This window comes from Rana temporaria, chromosome 13, assembly GCF_905171775.1.
Source record: "Rana temporaria chromosome 13, aRanTem1.1, whole genome shotgun sequence".
Lineage (NCBI taxonomy): Eukaryota > Metazoa > Chordata > Amphibia > Anura > Ranidae > Rana > Rana temporaria.
In genome coordinates, this window is record NC_053501.1 from 76157423 (window position 1) to 76177760 (window position 20338).

The 20338-nt window shown below is 42.0% G+C and overlaps 1 protein-coding gene across 5 annotated transcripts in view; it reads right to left on the reverse strand.

Annotated features, from left to right (window-relative positions):
• The window catches only part of PACS2 (phosphofurin acidic cluster sorting protein 2), a 406668-nt gene that overhangs the window by 27070 nt on the left and 359260 nt on the right, over window positions 1-20338 (reverse strand). For all 5 annotated transcript variants that reach the window (XM_040333364.1, XM_040333363.1, XM_040333367.1 and 2 more), the window contains one exon: window positions 19454-19680. In XM_040333364.1, coding sequence (XP_040189298.1) covers window positions 19454-19680 — 227 coding nt within the window. The remainder of the gene's footprint in view (window positions 1-19453; window positions 19681-20338) is intronic.

Genomic DNA, 20338 nt, shown 5'->3' on the forward strand with positions numbered 1-20338 from the left:
CTTATCTATGAGGATAGAATCCTTGCTATTTCTCATTCTCAGTGTGTTATGTTTAGGAAAAAAAAAAAAAATATATAAACATTTGTATTTGCCTATGTTTAGGTTATTAAAGGATTCCACCAAACTTTTGGGGATATTAGGTTTGATAAGGGGTTTTGAGAATATATATTTACAGATACCGGTGGGTTTTAGTGATAATTATTGGAGGGAGGGAGGGAGGATTGAAGGGTTTGCTTGACCTCTTGGACACAGACAGTTCCCGTTGGGGGTGTCAGAGAGGTTATTGTTCTCCAGAAATCCTATCCTTTATTCGTTCCATGAACTTAGGTCTAGTACACACATGGGGGTTTTTTCTTATAAATAATTTATTGTGTGGCAACGATAGCCCTAAGGAATTCTATAGCATGTTGAATTATCCTTTTATTTAATTATAAATTATTAGTTAAACCTAATTTTTCTTCTTTGCTTATACAAACTGTTTTACTCTCACCGTATGGTGATGAGCATATGAAATGGCTAGATATGATGGACAGTTACTACGACAAGAATGTCTAATATGTGGAGTAATGCACTTGCTTTATTATTTTTTGTATATTATTGACTTGTATACTGCTGTTATAGTACAAATGTATGTACTTTTATTGAAAATAAACTAAAATTTGAATGAAAAAAAAAGAATGTATAAATTACTGACTTAATTTTCTTTCAGTAGAAATTATCTTTTGAATGTATGTGTTTTGACATAACTAACAGTTTGCATAGAAACACACCCTGCAAGTCATTGTGGTTAAGCTGATTCGTGGAGCAGCCTGTTGTGTAAGCAAAATCATAAGCTAGTGCTTGTTAACTAAAATAAGCATGTTTAAATCATGATAAGAAAAGTATTGAGTTTGTATAACTTTTAGAAACATATGCATTAAAACACAGCCCCTCCCTTCTTTCTTTTGCATATAAGCCACGGTAGTATTCAGTAAAGGTCAGAGACCTTATGAACACACTCAAATCTGTTTCCATGTGTCTTATTTGGTCTCTCACGGATTCGGGGGTCACTGAAGCTCTTCCTGCATTACCTGAAGTACACCTGTGTGGCATATAACTTGTTTCCTCTATCATGTCTTTATATCAAGAATGATGTGCAAGTGAATGTGAGGGAGGACATCACTAATGAAGCAAGGGAGGAGGTGGAATCCTTGTGGGTAGAGCTCCAAAAGGGAGGAAACTAAGGGCAAAGTAATACTGTATGCTATAGGCCCCCTAACCAGAGGGAGGAGGGGAAGGCGGACCTCTTACCACAGCTTAGAATGGCGGCAAGGATGGGAAATGTTATAATAATTGGGGATTTTAACTATGGAGATATTGACTGGGCAGGAGAAACTCATTTGTCGAAGGCTCGCTATTGCATAAAATGTCTTGCAGGAAAGTGTCATGAGTCAGATGGTGAATGCACCAACAAGAAACAATGCGTTACTAGACCTACTGATTACTAAAAATATAGACCTGTTTGCAGATGTAGAAATGTGGGACAATGTAGGAAACTATAGGTCAATTAGTTTCAGTATAAATCACAGAAATAAGAAACACAAGGGTAATACAAAGACACTGGAGTTTATTTACTATAGCACCTAATCTGGAAAATTGGCAAACAAATGGTCACAAGCAACTAAAATCCATCGAAAATGACTAAATCTAGTCGGAAAAGGTATTCACTATAGCAAGTTGCAAAATCAAATTCACTATAGGTCACATAAATCTGTGACTAAATCAGTAGTCGTGGTAGAAGCATGGGAATTGCACAAGGAAATAATAGGATTTTTATAACAGATTACCTGTAAAATCCTTTTCTTAGAGTACATCACGGGACACAGAGCACCCTAGTCATAACTATGTGGGTTATACGCCACCTATAGGTGAATGGACACTGGTACACTCAAAAGACAGGAAGTCCCCCTCCCTATATAACCCCTCCCATCCAGGGAGTACCTCAGTTTTTGTAGAAAAGCAATATATATATATATCCCCCAATAAGAGGAGCAGGACCTCTGTGTCCCATGATGTACGCCAAGACAAATCCTATTTTCTTTATCGTACATCACGGGACACAGAGCACCATATTCATAACTATGTGGGATGTACCAAAGCAATGCCTTCTGAGGGGAGGGAGACACAAAGCAAAACAGCCGCCGCCAGGACCTATACCTATATAGGATCTATACTGCTGCCTGCAGCACACTGGGCCCGAAGGCGGCATCCTCCTGCCAACTTACATCCAACTAATAGAGTTTTTGTGAAAGTATGTACTGACGACCAAGTAGCGGCCTTGCAAATCTGAGCCACAGAGGCTTGGTGATCCACTGCCCATGAAGCACTGACTGCCCTGGTAAAGTGTGCTTTAACCTGAAAAGGCGGAACCCTTTCTTCAGACTATAAGCCTGACTAATCACCTGCCCATCAACATCCTAGAGATTCGGACAATACGTCTGGCTCTAATGGCCTGGGAGTTCAGGTTACAGAATTGTTCCGTCAGGATACAGTCCGACAATACCACAGCAGTGGCCTATATCAATCGCCAAGGGGGCAACAGAAGTCACGTAACGCAGCCCAGAGGAAGGTGAACCACATTTTGACTAGGGCAGAGGAACATACTTGCCTATCCGCAGTCATCCCGCAGTCATGTTCCTTCCTGCTGCCTGGACCAATACTTTGGCTGTGCCCGACCATATTGCTGCTTGTAATAACCCAGGACTTTAAGGACCATGCTGATGGTATATCTACCTGCTGCCTGTAATGAATATGGACAGTATTCCTGCCTCCTGCCTGGACAATTCCTGTCGCTGACCACATCCCTGCCTGCTGCCTGGATTGATGCCCTCCTCTGTGGCCCACTACGCTTCTAAAATCACAGGTAATTTTTTGTTTTTGTTTACACCTTGTTCAGCAGAATATATTTTGGGCTGTTATTGGTATGTACAGTGGGGGAAATAATTATTTGATCTCCTGCAGATTTTGTAAGTTTGCCCACTTACAAAGAAATCAAGGGTCTATAATTTTTATCATATGTGTATTTTAAATGATAGAGACAAAATATCAACCAAAAATCCAGAAAAACACATGACATAAATGTTATAAATTGAGTTGCAGTGCAGTGAGTAAAAAGTATTTGAACCCCTATAAACCAACAATAATTCTGGCTCCCACAGACTGGCTATAGTATGTGCTCAAGTCGTACACAGAATAGTCCTGTGGTACACAGAATACTGTAGTGCTCCCAACGACAACTCGTTATTTGTATAAAAAACACCTGTCCACAGAATCTCTTTCTTCCATTCAAACCTCACCATCATGGGGAAGACCAAAGAGCTGTCAAAGGATGTCAGGGACAAGATTGTAGACCTGCACAAGGCTGGCATGGGCTACAAGACCACCAGCAAGAAGCTTGGTAAGAAGGAGACAACTGTTGGTGTGATTATTTGCACATGAAAGAAATACAAAATAACCATCAATCGCTGCCAGTCACCAAACAAACCACTAGTAACACAATATGCCGCCATGGATTGAAATCCTGTAGCACCAGCAAGGACCCTCTCCTCAAGAAGGCACATGTGCAGTGTTAGAATATTATTTCAAATTCATAATTCGGCACTTATAGGTGTTATAAATGTATTCATGGCAAGCTTGCAAAACATATTTCGTTTCATGATTAATCATAGTAAATTAGGTATGAGTGAATGACCTTTATCAATTGATATGACAGATTGTTCAATCTAAAGCTGAGTATTTATGGATTTTTCTGGTTAGCCAATTTGAGAATGACATATAGGGCATCTTGGTGTAGGATGACAAGAATAGATCTCCAGAATAGATCAGTATTTACGTAGTGAGAAAAAATATATACTTTTTTATATTATTGTTAAGTTGGTGGAGTCTTAGTCATACTAATATGTATTAGTATATAGTTACTTAATGAAGTTATAGTTAGTAATATATGTTCATATAGGAGATGTTTGGTTAGGACGTTACATCATCAGCACACCACTCTAAGTATAGAGTACCACGTGTGTTTGTCAATAAAACTCCATATGACTCTAACATATTTGCTGAAGTTGGCAGAAATGAATGTGTGCCATACAAGGTTCTAAGTTTGTATGTACGAGGCAATGACGTTCATTCGTAACATATATATAAGCTATGCTTTAAGACGACACGACACACTTGCACAACACACTTGCACGACACACTGACACGAAAACACACAAAGACACACTCACATACTCACACCCACTTTGAAAGCTAACACTGTCATATTTACTCAAAGACTGACAAGGAGAACAGCTGAATATTACCAAAAGTCTAATGCCGCATACACACCATCACTTTATGTGATGAAAAATAACAAAATTTTCTGTGAAGTAAAAAAATAAGTTTTTGAAACTTAAATTTTCAAAGACGAAGTTGCCTACACAAAGCGAGGTTACGTTCACCAAGTTTTTCCATTGAAGCTTGCTTCATAACTAGCTTCTGGGCATGCGCGGGTGTAAAAACGTTGTTTTAAATGTAGTTTTTTGCTACACACGGTCAATTTCTGTGAAGTAAAAAACGACGTTTTGAAAAACGACACATAAAATTGAAGCATGCTTCAATTTTTTTTTGTCGTTTTTTACAAGACATAAAACAAAGTTTTCCCCCACACACGGTCATTTAAAGTGACGTTTTTAAAAACATCGTTTTTTTTCATCACATAAAGTGATGGTGTGTACGCGGCATTAGAACATCATTTCCGGCTTCACGTTGGAAACACTCAGAAGACAGCATGGAAGACTGAAGCTGCTAGTATGAAGGTCACATGCTTTCATAAGCATGCTACAGCACCATCTATTCTATTTTATATATTTTTATCTACACTGAACTGTAATTTTATTTTTTCATTGTATTTATGATGCCACCTGTGATAAAATAAATTCACTTTGTTTTCAAGTCAACCTGACTATGAATAATATTCATAATTCAGAAACGCCCTTGAGATACAAGAATATTAGATATTAATAACTATTCTTCATGCAGGCCCATCTGAAGGTTGCCAATGAACATCTAAATGATTCAGCGCAGGATTGGGAGAACGTGCTGTGGTCAGATGAGACCAAAATGTAGCTCTCTTGCTGTGTTTAGAGGAAGAGTAATGCTAACTATGAACCTAAGAACACCATCCCTACAGTCAATTAGGTGGAAACATTGGGCCAGATTCACGTAGAAGTGCGGCAGCGTAACATATCGTAGATACGTTACACCGCCGCAAGTTTTCATCGCAAGTGCCTGATTCACAAAGCACTTGCAATGAAAACCTACGCCGGCGGCCTCCGGCGTAAGCCCGCGTAATTCAAAGGGGCGTGTGCCATTTAAATTAGGCGCGCTCCCGCGCCGACCTACTGCGCATGCTCACTTTTGAATTTCCCGCCGTGCTTTGTGCGAAGTGACGTCATTTTTTCGAACGGCGACGTGCGTAGCGTACTTTTGTATTCCCGGACGTCTTACGCAAGAAAAAAAAAATTGGAATTTCGACGCGGGAACGACGGCCATACTTTAACATGGGCTGTGTAAAGTTAGGGCAGCTAAAAGGAGGACTAACTTTGCGACAGGAAACTAGACTAGCAGCGACGTAGCGAACGCGAAAAACCGTTGTGGATCGCCGTAAGTACTAATTTGCATACCCGAGGCTGGTTTACGATGCGAACTCCCCCCAGCGGCGGCCGCGGTATTGCATCCTAAGATCCGACAGTGTAAAACAATTACACCTGTCGGATCTTAGGGCAAACTATGCGTAACCGATTCTATGAATCAGTCGCATAGTTAGGAAGCCCCTAAAACAGAGATACGACGGCGTATCAGGAGATACGCAGTCGTATCTCTTTTGTGAATCTGGGCCATTATGCGTTGGGGCTGTTTCTCTGCCAAAGGTACACATTGTCTTTGCCACATTGAGGGGCCAATGAATGGGGCCATGTATTGTAAAATCTTGGATCAGAACCGTCCTCGCTCAACAAGAACACTAAAGATAAGTCTTCCAGCATGACAATGACCCAGAACATACAGCAGAACGTTAAGGTCATGGAGTGGCCTAGCCAGTTTTCAGACCTTACTCCTACAGAAAATTTATGGAGGGAGCTGAAACGTCGAGTTGTCAAGAGACAGCAAAGAAACCTTAAGGATTTGATCTGACCAAAATCCCTCCTGAGATGTTTGCAAACCTGGTAACCAACTACAAGAAACATCCTAGGAAAAAGGGGGAATAGGTCCCCTGCTCACTAAATAGCAGATAACTGTACAGGAATGAAACCTAGCACAGTATACCATAGATTGTGGACTCACCAAAAAGATGCGGTGCCCATTGGCCAAATAACAGTACAAAAGACAGAGAACAAAAAGAGACCCCCAGATAAAGAAGTCAAGGGCGGACCACGCCGCATAGAAAAATTGAATTTATTGGTAGAAAATTTGCAAACCCATATAAAAAACAGGCACTCAAAACCCTACACCAACACCAAATTATACCAACACCGCATAGGGACAAAATGAGTCCAATGATATGAGGCTGTTATTGCAATTGGTCAATGTAGTAGGTCAAATAAATTTGAAGCCAGTAAAAAGCAGCAAAAAGAAGGGTAGTAGAAAGGAATGCAAAGCAGGACCAAGAGAGCAAGCAGCTGGATATGCAGTAAGTTCACACAGCTCTAGAATTTTATAGGTAGGACACCAGCATGTGTTTTTATGAAAAACCAAGATACCAAGATATTAACCAAGGCGATCAGTGACATCATACGTCCAGCCCCACCCCCCCTACAGTTAGAAACACATATGAGGTCACACATAACCCCTACAGCGCCCCCTAGTGGTTAACTCCTAAACTGCAATTGTAATTTTCACAGTAAACAATGCATTTGTATAGCATTTTTTGCTGTGAAAATGACAAAGGTCCTAAAAGTGTGTCAAAATTGTCCGATGTGTCCGCCATAATGTCGCAGTCACGAAAAAAAAAAAAAAACGCATATCGCCGCCATTACTAGTAAAAAAAAAAAAATATTAATAAAAATGCCATAAAACTATCCCCTATTTTGTAAACGCTATAAATTTTGCGCAAACCAATCGTTAAACGCTTATTGCGATTTTTTTTTTACCAAGAATATGTAGAAGAATATGTATCGGCCTAAACTGAGGAAACTTATTTTTTCTTATATCTTTTTTGGGGGTATTTATTATAGCAAAAAGTAAAAAATATTGATTTTTTTTCAAAATTGTCGCTCTATTTTTGTTTATAGCGCAAAAAATAAAAACCACAGAAGTGATCAAATACCACCAAAAGAAAGCTCTCTTTGTGGGGAAAAAAAGGACGCCAATTTTGTTTGGGAGCCACATCGCACGACCGCGCAATTGTCAGTTAAATCGAAGCAGTGTCGAATCGCAAAAACTGGCCAGGTCCTTTACCTGCATAAAGGTCAGGGTCTTAAGTGGTTAAAAAATAAATAAAGTAGGACACCAGCATGATATTGTGTATGCATTGGACCAAGCCGGGGTTAGAAAGGATCATCCTAATGGCAGAAGTTCCTCCTCTCCCATATATGGGGAATCAATAACAGCCAACCGCTATGTATTCCGGCGGCTGGAGATGTCAGCAAGGTTTAATGGCCCCCATGCTGGGGATAAAGTCTCTTGCTATGCTGCTAGGAGGAGCATAAATGTCCTAAGCCGGCGTCCTAGCTGGTGATGGTCTGGGATAGTGATCCGCTTCCCATGCCTGCCTTCTCCTGCTAGTAGCGTGGCTCAAACGAGCATATCAGCATCCGGCTTCAGAGGTGTATGAATCATCCAGAGCCCATCTAGCACAGAGTGCATGCTTCCAAACGACGTGGTCGATCAGTGACGATATTGACGTCACGATGATGATGTTTGACCCGACATGTTTCAACCAATAGCCATAGCCATAGCCATGGTTTTCATCAAGGGATAAGGGGGTCTCTTTTTGTTCTCCCCTGGGGGGTCTGTCTTTTGTACAAGAAACATCCTACCTTTGTGCTTGCCAATAAGGGTTTCTCCACCAAGTACCAAGTTAGATTTTGCTTGGGGATCAAATATTTATTTTACTCACTAAACTGCAACTCAATTTATAACATTTGTATCATGTGTTTTTTCTGGATTTTTAATTAATATTCTGTCTTTATCTTTTAAAATGCACCTATGATAAAAAATTATAGGACCCTTCATTTTTTTGTAAGTGGACAAACTTATAAAATCTGCAGGGGATCAAATAATGATTTCCCCCACTGTACATGCTATGTGGTCTTCAAAAATGTGATGGGTCGATAGGAAATAAATGAGTAATTTATGTCCCAAGAACACCTGATGGTGCTGCTTGGATGTTAGGCCTCCTGTATGTGGCCAGGCTGTGTAAAAGTATCACACATGTGATTTTTTTCCATACTCAGAAGTGGCAGCAGAATGTTTTTTGGGATGTAATTTTTGTGCTGTTAGAAATATTGTATAAATTCACAACTTTTTGTAGAAAAAAAAAAGTTTTCATTTTCTTTCCACGCTTTCCAAAAACTTGTGGAAAAAAATGACATGTTCAAAAGACTCATAATGCCTCATAGAATATACATTGGGGTGTTTGATTTCCAAAATGCGGTCATTTTGTGAGTAATTCCACTGTCCTGGTGCTCCAGAGCCTTCAAAAATGTAATAGGTAGTCAGGAAATTAGTTGTGTAATTTATGTCCCTAGAACGCCTGTAGGTGCTGCTTTAAAGTTGGTTAGGCTGTGAAAAAGTCTCACATGTGGTATTACCATGCTCAGAATGAGTAGCAAAATGTGTTTTGGGGTGTAATTGCAAGTATGCATATGCTGTGTATGAGAAATAACTTGTTAATATGACAATTTTGTGTCAATTTTGTGCTCCTGCACAGCCTTTCACTGGAAAGATCAGCGTGCTGTTGCTTCTCCTCCCCCCGGCTATGCAGCTGAGAACAGGGGGATAAGAGGGAATGGGATCACTTATAAAAAAAAATTGAAAAAGGGTATTTATAATGTTTTGTATATATCTATACACAAATGTTTGCCTAATTACTCTAAGCATGAAAAAATTGCTCTTTTAAATCTTAGAAAACAGATGGGCCACTTTTGTTGTGAAGAAAAGCAGGAGGAAGGAAGGGCTCTGTCCTATTAAACTTCAACAACACTCTAGGCAGAAAGACTATCACGGTTTAAAATTATTTTTCTGCTACTATATGGACAAGCATGGAAACGGGACTTTGAATGAGGCATGTGGATGACACATGCCTCCATCCCTGAAAATTGAAAGAAAGAAAGGGTTGGGACTTTAAATGAGATGCGTGTTGATGCAAACAGTATGTATAAGTAAATAAAGTAGTATAGCGTAATAACAGGCTCAGACTTACCAACCAGGAAACTAGAAAAGTTTAGTTAGGACCACAGGAATGCAGAGAGCCTTGTAAGCGGCCTGTGGCTTATCCATATATTTGCAAATGTGTGCAACCAATACTCTGCTTTTAACATACTAAGTTAGACAGTTGAATTTGGCTTGCAATTTGGTTGGTAAGTTTGAGCCTGTTATTACGCTATACTACTTTATTTATTTACTTATACATACTGTTTGCATCAACACGCATCTCATTTAAAGTCCCAACCCTTTCTTTCTTTCACTCTATGGACAAGGGTTTACTATCAACTAGACACTGCCCCCATTTGGCGACTATGCGATCCCCCCTCCTTCCCAAACCAACCTCACTTCTTGGAATAGATCAAGTGTGATTTGGCTTAATCAAACACCACAACAATGCAAACTACCCTCTCTATTCTAGATCTTACCCTTTTGCCACAATCCATCTAACATGAAGATGGAATTCTCAACTGAACCATAATATAAGAGCTTTGCTACCATTGTACCTGCGCTTGAGAACCTAAACAGGATTTGAAATGCTATTTCTGTAAACTAATAGCCATAGACACTCAGTTTCCGTACTATAGCAACTTTTACTACAGAATACCCACCCACAAATTCCACAATTCCCCTCTAAATTAGAATATCTCTCCTAAAGAATTGTACTGGGATAGAATACTGACATTTACCCATAAAACATGTATTTGCTCTACGGCACAAGAAGGTAAAATTTAATGATCCTCTCATGATGGTACTGATGTTCTACAGTCTTATGCTGGCCATACACTCCACGAAAAATTGTCCGATTGAACTTTCGAAAAACGAACGTTCGGTCGTGAGCGCAAACGATAGTGCCATCATGTAATGACCGATAAATCGTTCAGTGGACATAAGTAAAAAAAAATGGAGTTACACTTACCGGTAACGTCCTTTCCAGTAGTCTTTCAGGACAGCCACAAATAGAGAGATAGGCTCCTCCTCTTCCTTTAGGAAACACTGCACAGCCTTCAAATTCTCTCCTCCCCCTGCTAGACCTCAGTTTTTATACGAGCACCTCCGGTCCGCTGGGGAGACACAAGAACATGTTAGTAATCCATAGTTTAAACATCAATATCATACTATGTTCCTGGACTAAAAACCAATCTTCCAACTTTTCGGGTGGGTAACCAGGGCTGTGCTGAAAGACTACTGGAAAGGACGTTACCGGTAAGTGTAACTCCATTTTTCCCTATCCGTCTTTCAGGACAGCCACAAATAGAGAGGATAATCGAGTACTTACAATTAGGGTGGGACTACGGCTTGCAAGACTTTTCTCCCAAAAGCTTGTTCGCCTGCTGACACCAAGTCTACTCTATAATGCTTGACGAAGGTGGCGTAGCTGGACCAAGTTGCGGCTCTGCATATTTGATCTGGCGTTGCTCCAGCCCTTTCAGCCTGAGAAGTAGCCACCGCTCGAGTAGAGTGTGCCTTTATTCCTGTAGGGACTTTCCTACCAGTCAAGGAGTAAGCCTGCCCAATAACTAATCTAAGCCATCTAGCAATTGTGCGTCGAGACGCTTTCTGTCCCTTTCTGGCTCCGGAAAACAAAACAAATAAAGAGTCTGACTTCCTAAAGCTTTGGGTCAGCTCCAAGTATTGTAGGATGCATCTCCTGACATCTAGTGTACTAAACTTGAATTCCCTTTCACCTGAGGGATTGGAACAAAATGAAGGCAATACAACCTCCTGGCTTCTATGAAATTTGGAAGCCACTTTAGGCAAAAAGGCCGGATCGGTTTTAAAAACAACCCGATCCGGAAAAATAACGCAAAAAGGAGGTCGAATGGACAGGGTGTTTCTAATTCGCTGACCCTCCTGGCAGTGGTCACTGCAACCAAAAAGACTGTTTTAAGTGTTAAATCTTTTAACAAACATTTGTCTAGGGGTTCAAAAGGCAAACCTGTTAACACCTGTAAAACTAACGAAAGATCCCACTTGGGGAAGGGGGGACCCTGAGAAGGTTTCTGTCTGGACAAAGCCCTAAAGAACCTGATTACCCAAGGATTAGAGGCTAGATGGGTCTCTAGAAACACACTAAGGGCTGAGACCTGACTTTTAAGGGTGCTCACTGATAAGCCCTTATCCGCTCCGCACTGCAGGAACTCTAGAACGGACGTGTGGCTTTGTGCTGAAAAGGAAAACTCTCGGCACCAGGCATTAAAGCGAAGCCAGACTTTTCTATAAATGGAACGTGTCTCCTTTTTCCTACTGTTAAGAAGGGTGGTAGTCAGTTTGTCCGAAAAACCTCTGGATCTTAGTAAGGACACTTCAGTAGCCACGCCGCAAGGTTCCACCTGTGTACCTGTGGGCATAGGACTGGTCCCTGCGAGAGGAGATCTTCTCGAAGTGGAAGGAAAAAGGGAGGTTCTACAGTCAGTTGTTTGAGAACTGAGAACCAAGCTCTCTTGGGCCAGTGGGGTGCCACTAGGATAAGTGAGGTGTTTTCCCACTGAAGCTTCCTTAGGACCAGTGGTAGAAGAACTGGGGGTGGGAAGGCGTAACAAAGTCCGAAACGCCAGCTCTGGGACAAGGCATCTATCCCTCTTGCTCCCTCTCCCCTGCCCCGAGAGAAAAAACAAAGGGTTTTTGTGTTCTGTCTGGACGCAAAGAGGTGTATCTCTGGAGACCCCCATCTCTTGACCAAGAGATGGAAGACCTCCTGATTGAGGGACCACTCGTCCTCCCTCAGCTGGCTTCGACTGAGGAAGTCTGCTGTACTGTTTTCTATTCCCCTTATAAAGATTGCTGATAAGGACAGGGTGTTTGTCTCGGCCCAGCGAAACATTTCTGTTGTAATGGCCGACAGGGTTACACACCTGGTGCCACCCTGTTTGTTCACATAGGCCACGGCCGAGGCGTTGTCTGACCTCACCTGGACGTGATGTCCTTGAAGCCTCTCCTGAAAGAAAATGAGGGCTAGTCCGATCGCCCTCAGCTCCTTCCAGTTGGAGGAATGTCTCTGCTCTGCCGCTTTCCAAACACCCTGTGCTGGAAGGACCCCCAGGTGAGCTCCCCAACCTCTGCCGCTTGCGTCTGTGGTAACCACTTGTGGAGACTGGATATGCCACAGTCGACCCTGCGACAAATTGGCGCTCTTCCTCCACCACCAGAGAGATCTCTTTACCTGGCTTGGGACTTGTACAAGGATGTCTAGGCGTTCTGAGCTATGATCCCAGATTTTTAGTAGGAAAGCCTGTAGGACCCGAAAGTGAAACCCGGCCCACTGGACCGCCGGCAGGGTGGAGGTTAACAACCCCAGTACTGACATCAGGAACCTGATTGAAACCTGATGGCTGCCCTGGAGGGCAGCTACCGACCTGTCCAGCTTTAGAGCTTTCTCTAATGGGAGAAAGACCCTTAGAAGGGTGGAGTCTAGGATGTACCCTAAATAAGGAATGCGCTGTGATGGTACCAGGCTGGATTTCTCCAGGTTCAACAGCCACCCTAGGTCCATAAGGGTCCTCTTGGTTAATTCCAGGTCCCTGTATAACTGCCCCGGGGACGCTGCAAAAAGAAGCAGGTCGTCCAAGTATGCTATTATGCCTACTCCCTGAAGACGCAGAAGGGCTATAGGTTCTGCCAGGACCTTTGTGAACACGCAGGGTGAGGAGGATAGACCAAATGGCAAGGCCTGGAACTGCAGGTGCACCACCGATGTTCCCAAGTCTATTGCTAGCCGCAGAAACTCCTGAGACCCCTCTGCAATGGGTACGTGCAGGTACGCGTCCCTGAGGTCCAGGGAGACCATAAAGCAATTCTGTGGTAGGAGGGCCCTCACCGTAAAGATTGACTCCATACGGAATCTTTTGTATGCTACTGACTTGTTCAGTGGTTTTAGGTTTAAGATTAACCTGTACTTTCCGGAGGGTTTCCTTACCACGAATATATGGGAATAAAACCCTTTTTTCTCTTCCACTTTTGGGACTCTGAGAACCACATTTTGGTCCTCCAGATCCTTCAAGGCCCCTACTAGAGCTTCCGCCTTTTCTTTGTCTCTGGGGAGCTGAGTGACCAGGTACCTCTGAGGGGGAGGTGATGAGAACTCCAGGGAGTACCCCCTTCTTACAATCGCCAAGACGTACCTGTTTGGGGAGATAGACTCCCATTGTGGGAGGAAGGTCCCCAACCTTCCCCCCACCCTGATCTGGGAGTCATTGTTTCTTAGGGGGCTGGTCAGGAGGGCGAAAAATCGCTCCCCTTCCCCTACCCCTGGGTGTCCAAATCTTTTTCTGATTTTCTGGTTTAGGGACCCCTGTGTGTCTTTGGGGACGAAACCCCCGCCCTTTCAGTGGAGTTTTACGTTTGAACGGAAAAGATTTTTTCTTATCCGCCGTGCGGTCTAAGACTGACTCCAGACCGGGACCAAACAGGAGATCTCCTGTAAACGGAATCGCACATAATTTGGACTTGGAGGCAATGTCTCCTGACCAAGTCTTGAGCCAGAGAGCTCTTCTGGCGGAATTAGCCAGAGCTGCCGACCTAGCCGACATGCGGACGAATTCTGCCGAAGCATCAGCAATATAGGCTACCCCTTTTAAAATTGTAGGGAAGGAAGCCAAAATAGTCTCCTTATCCGTCTCAGCTTCAATGTGTTCTTGGATTTTTGAAAGCCAGTGCTCCAAATTACGGGCCACTACCGTAACTGCCAATTCCGGCTTTAAATTCCCAATTATGGACTCCCAGGCTTTTTTTAAGAGAGAGTCCATCCTCTTATCCATGGCATCTGTCAGATTGCCCATATCCTCGAATGCTAGGTCGGTCTTCCTGGAGACCTGTGAAAAGGCCGCATCTAATTTAGGCATCTTATTCCAAATAGAAGTGGAATCATCTGCAAAGGGAAACCTTCTCTTAAGGGACTGTGAAAAAAAGGGTTTTCTTTCAGGGTCTTGCCACTCCTTCTTAACAGTATCTATCAGAAGTTCGTGAACCGGGAAGACCTTGCCCTTGTGTTCCCCCAGACCCCTGTACATCTGGTCATGGAGGCTAAGAGGTTTACTGTCTGTGTGAATGCCCAGGGTCGTGTAAATGGCACCTAGCAATTCCTCAACCTCATCAAGAGATAACTTGTATCTAAAAGACTTTTTGGACTCACTGTCCTGGTCCTCTTCACCTGACTCTGCCTGAGAGTCAGATGCAACATTTTCCGACCAGGAGTGTTGTACCTGAGAAGGGCCTGCAATATCAACTGCCTCAGCTGAAGGGTCAGGAGAGACAGGTGCAATACCCTGATCATCAGGCTGGGTTGTAACCTGTGTGGGTACCAGGGGGGACTGCACCCTCTCAAACAAGGATTTAAAGGAGGAAAAAGTAGAGGCCAACTCTTTAACGGAGGCTGCTAAACTGTCTTCCTGTTCTGCATCCCTTTCCCTGACTAGAGAGTTTATGCAGTCCCTGCATAAAACTTTCGTCCAAGAATCAGGAAGAGAGTCCCTATAGGAGGCACATTTTTTTCTAGAACTATGTGTCCTTCCTGTTTTTTCTTGGCTTTTATCTAGGCTTTTCTGAAAAATATAGAAGACAAAACCCCATCACATTAAAACAAGCTAAGTACATAGCAAGAAATACAAAAAAGATTCTTTTTTTTTTTTTTTAAACATCATGGTTACAACCCTCTGGGAACACTAGACAGACACTACTGCTAGGTGCCCTGCTGCCATTTCCTCCTCTCCCCCAACCACCAAAGGGAACCAGAGGAGAAAAAAGACAGAGTCTAAGGTTTTGGGAATCCCTCCCCAGGAAACCCTTACCTTAGACTGGCTGGAGGGAGCGTCCTTGGTCGGGTCCTGATTCGGAGAGGTCACCGACATTGCGAGGTGGTTGCGCTGTGCCAAACTCGTCTCCACGAGTATCCGACTCCTCCAGCAGCATGCGTGGGTCCCTATCAGCTCCGCGACCCGGAACCGGAAGTCGCGGGTCAAAGGGAATCCTTTCCGAGGCGCACCGGAAATGACGTCGCCCGCCACTCGGCCCGCGATTTTCAAAGGGAAAAAGAAAAAACAAATGCGGCCTGTAAACAGGGCGCCCGGATTAGAACTCCCCAGCCGTGGTCCTGTGGACACGATAGGGACCCCCCACAAGCCGGCTGCCGCGCTCGACACGGATTGGGGTGGCGTTTCTCTGGCGGTAAGTCTTCGACTATCATCCTTTAAGAAGCCCCTGCTCCCAACAAATTTACTATGGCCTACAGTCCCCTGACTGCACTGCCCTGGTTCCTCAGCAGTGTCTCCCCACCGGAGGAAACACTAAGAACTGAGGTCTAGCAGGGGGAGGAGAGAATTTGAAGGCTGTGCAGTGTTTCCTAAAGGAAGAGGAGGAGCCTATCTCTCTATTTGTGGCTGTCCTGAAAGACGGATAGGGAAAATTGGTTCGTTTTTTTACATATAACTAGTGCAGAAACACATTAACCTTCCGATTTATTGTTCGGTCGGCAAAAAAATTCCAAACTTGTCCTTCGTTTTTTCGGCTCAAAAACGTCCCAACGATTATCGATTTTGTGCCCATTAACTGGTCGAAAAACGAACGAACTGTCTGAACGACCGATTTTCGCCTGATTTTTCGTATAGTGTATGGCCAGCATTAGAAAAAGATCAAATGGATCACTCTATTCCAAACACATGCAAAGTAGAAATTGGAATATGTCCACGGACCATTTTTCTTTGGATACATTTCTGAATATATGTAATAAGCTAATTGGTGACAGAATTCGCAAAACACCTCACATTACCCTCCATGATCCCCAACTCCTATATATGAATAATATGAAAAAGAAAAATTATCTTCCGATACAGTATTCTGAAATTGGCTTCTTTGATAAGAAAATCTTATGAGTCTTTAGAGGAGAATGCAATTTTATGTTGGAAATCAATGTCTATTCAAAAAAGAAAAAGATACAAAGAAATCTTGCAATACTAAAAAGGGCTCAAAGCAGCCACATAGGGCTATAAGATTCTGGGGCCCCCAATTTAAAGCTTAGGCCCAACAGCAGATACTCCTTAATGTGGAAACATTGAGAATGATTGAGTCTTTGAGAGACCACCAACAACAAACCATAAATCATTTGCACACCTTCAGGTAATTTTTTGAAAGGGATAGTCTCGCAGCTCAAAATTCAAGCATTGATAACGTGGTTCGAAAGGCCTTCTTTTCTGGGTAGGGTATTGCTGAGCAAAATGGTTGGTAGGAACAAAGATTGGTGAGGCCAATCTCTATACAATACAGGCTTTAGGAGTAAGTGAACAGGTAAGGTCTTTGCAGACTTAATCACTTTTAAACAACCCAAGCTGGTGACCTTAGGACAAGTTGGCACAGCCTACTCTAAGACAAGGCACATACAGTAAGGGGGCAATGGAGGTATCAGAGAAAAGGAAGCAACTCAGATTGGGGACAGTCTTCGTGGCTGACAGAAACAAGGACTTTCAGGGAGAGATTACCAACCCCCAAGAACTAGTATCTGTATGTTAACTGGCAAGACCCACTAACCTACCTACCCATGCAGCTAGGATCTGTGAGGAATGTCTCACAACAGATACTCACAACCTATTACCGCAGAGAAAGAAGAGCAGCCCGGGGAACCAAGGAGAGACATAAATGGTGCAGAAGTTAAAAAACATTAAAGCGACAGAATGCAGGTTCCTGCTTCATGGCTGTGACATATCATTTAAAATGTGTCACAGCCTGCGCTCCACAACGAACCCACAGGGGATCTGGAGAAACGCTACCATGAAAGACAATAGGATGTTAGGGAAAAACCCCATCAAATACACCTTGGTCCAAAATTATATTATATGTTTTTTTTGCATTGGACTACAGAAGACAAACCCCAGTAAAATATAATGCAAGGAAGTACAGTATGCCTTTTTTTTGTAAAATAGATCTAAAGTATGGCAATAAAATTATACAAACATTGGGGGGGGGGGGGGTGTATAAAATATATACGTCTTCTATGCACTCAAGCAACTATACAAATGTAATATATTTGATACAATTAAATAATATTTATTGTATATTCAATATAGAAAATATAATATATTTAATATGAACTATTTTTGAACATGTTCACCAATTTTGTGTTTGGGTGTTTTTAGCAACAGCGCAGCACAGGATTTACTTTGAGAAGTTTTGTTAGAACTTTGAGTGCTGCAGCTCTTCTTTGTAATTTAATGGTGTGTGCGAAGAATATTGTAGAAGTTAGTTGCAACAGCCCTAACATTTAAAGCGGTATTAAACCCAAAACCAAAAATGTAATGTATTGCAGATTACCAATCAATAGCTGTGGTGGCTGCATTAGTTTTATTTTTTAGGCTTTTTCCCCCTCTGTTTTACCTGGTGATTCGGCCAGTAAGGCCCTGTACACACGGTCGGACAAAACCGGTGAGAATGGACAGAGGTTCAGTTTCATCCGTCCAAACCGACCGTGTGTATAGCCCATCGGTCTGTTGTTCTTCGGTCCAAAATTTTAAAACATGCTTTAAAATCGAACCGATGGCCCGCTGCCCGATCGGTCCAAACCGATGGTTAGTACAGAAAGCATCGGTTAAAAACCCGCGCATGCTCAGAATCAAGTCGACGCATGCTTGGAAGCTTTGAACTTCGTTTTATTCAGCACGTTGTGTGTTTGACGTCACTGCGTTCTGACCCGATCGGTTTTTGGAACGATGGTGTGTACGCACATCAGGCCACTTCAGCGGTGAACCGATGGAAATGGCCCGTCGGACCATTCTCATCGGTTTGGAACGACCGTGTGTACGCGGTCTAACACACCTCCAGCTAACACTTTACAAGCAATTTCAGCAAACAGTTTTGCTTGTTCTTGCATACAGGTTATACATAAAAATAAAAGCTGATCATTGTAAGTGTACCTTACCTGGACAGACGTAACCACTTGACCTCCGGAAGATTTACCCCCCTTCATGACCAGGCCATTTTTTGCTTTTTGGCACTGTTACTTTAACTGACAATTGCATGGTCATGTAACGCTGTACACAAACTAAATTCATATAAACCATTTTTTACCCACAAATAGAGCTTACTTTTGGGGATATTTAATCACCACTGGGTTTTTTACTTTAATCTTTAAAAAAAAAAATCCAAAAGTTTGGAAAAACAAACATGTTTTACTTTCTGATAAAAAACATATACAATAGAAAAACAATACCTAATTTCTTAAGTTTCAAAATTCAGGCCAATTCTGCTACATATTCTTGGTTTAAAAAATCCCAAATAAGCGTATATTGATTGGTTTATGAGAACATTATAACATTATAACATCTACAAACTATGGTATATATGGGACTTTTATACTAGTAATTGTGGCAATCAGCAACTTATAGCGGTGGTGTGATAGTATTGTGGGCCGTCTGACACTAACTTATGCCTTGTGGGAGCAATTGACACTAACACAGTCATCAGTGCTAAAAATATGCACTGTCAATGTACTAATGACACTGGCTGGGAATCGGATAACATTTAAGGTGATCAAAGGGTTAAATGTGTGCCTAACCAGTGTTTATGTGTGTACTGTGTGCTGCTGTGCAGGGAAATAAAAACTACCACATCCCCGCTGGCAGCACAGAGCTCTGAATTATTTTTCATAGACAGAGCTCTGTCCTGTCTTTCTACTCGTAGATCAGTAGGTGCCAGCATCACCTGCTGATCGCCCTGTGCTATGTCACACGCCCCCTACACAGAAGTACCAAAACATGTACTAGGTACTTGATCCGGCACAAGAGAGCCACTTTACCACCGGTAAAGTTATGCGTTATGTGGTCGGCAAGTGGTTAATGGCTGGATCACCAGAAGAAAGCCTAATAAAAACCAATGCAGCAACCACATCTAGTAAGCTGCAATATGATACATTTTTGGTTTTGGGTTTAATACTGCTTTAATAGTCTTACTTTTCTCAATCTTTCCAATATGGCTCAGTTTTCATATTATCTTCCTATATACATTTTAACTGTATACTAGAATAAGTTACCTTTTTTGTTTTTCTCCTTTGTGACCACTGTCATCGACATTGTGGGAGTGGCTGAGATCTCATTGTTGTTGGGAAGCCTGCTGACCTGCAGCGACTGGAAAGTGCATTTCAAAGTGTTCTTAGCAGAGGAGGACTCCCTTTTCTCAGTATCCTTCTTCTTTTCAATGACTGGAGCAGCTATCCAGTAGTCCAACTGAAGCCCCATAAGTTCATTTCCTGTACTTTGGCTGTGTAATAAATATGATACAGTAAGCATAAGTCTGAGCATGGCTCCTACCCCCAGTGTTTTTTTCTTGTCAAATTTGTTTATTGAATTTTAACAATTAGCATACATAAGTACATATGGTGCCAGCAAAAGAAAATATTGCATATATGGTAATAATTGAGTTGTAGTTCCAACATAAACTAAAAGTAGTTTAACTAAAACAATTTTAGCATGGATCTAACTACTCAAAAGATTACATCATACATTGAATAAGAAAAGATAAATCCAACTTAGGCCAGGTTAATATAAGATGACCTCTGATAAAAAAATAAAAAAAAGGTCTTAATTATCATCAAGAGTATAGTTTTTAAATAAAAAATAAAAAACGTATTATAGAATCTAAAATCTTATACTACATATTGGAACTATGTACAATTGGTATAATGATAACCAAAAAGTTCTCCTACCAGAACTATATAAAGAGTAAATTGAAAAAGGAGAGAGAGATTAAGGGGGAAAAGTAGAAGAGAGGAAGAAGATAAAAGAAAAAGTAATCTTAGGTTGGAGAAAAAAATAGATAGTAAGGAAGAAATGCGAGGTAGTAGGGGTCCCTGGGGTAGTACATGGTAATAAACACATACCATGAATGCAGAGAGTGGAAGTATAAATCGAGATAACCA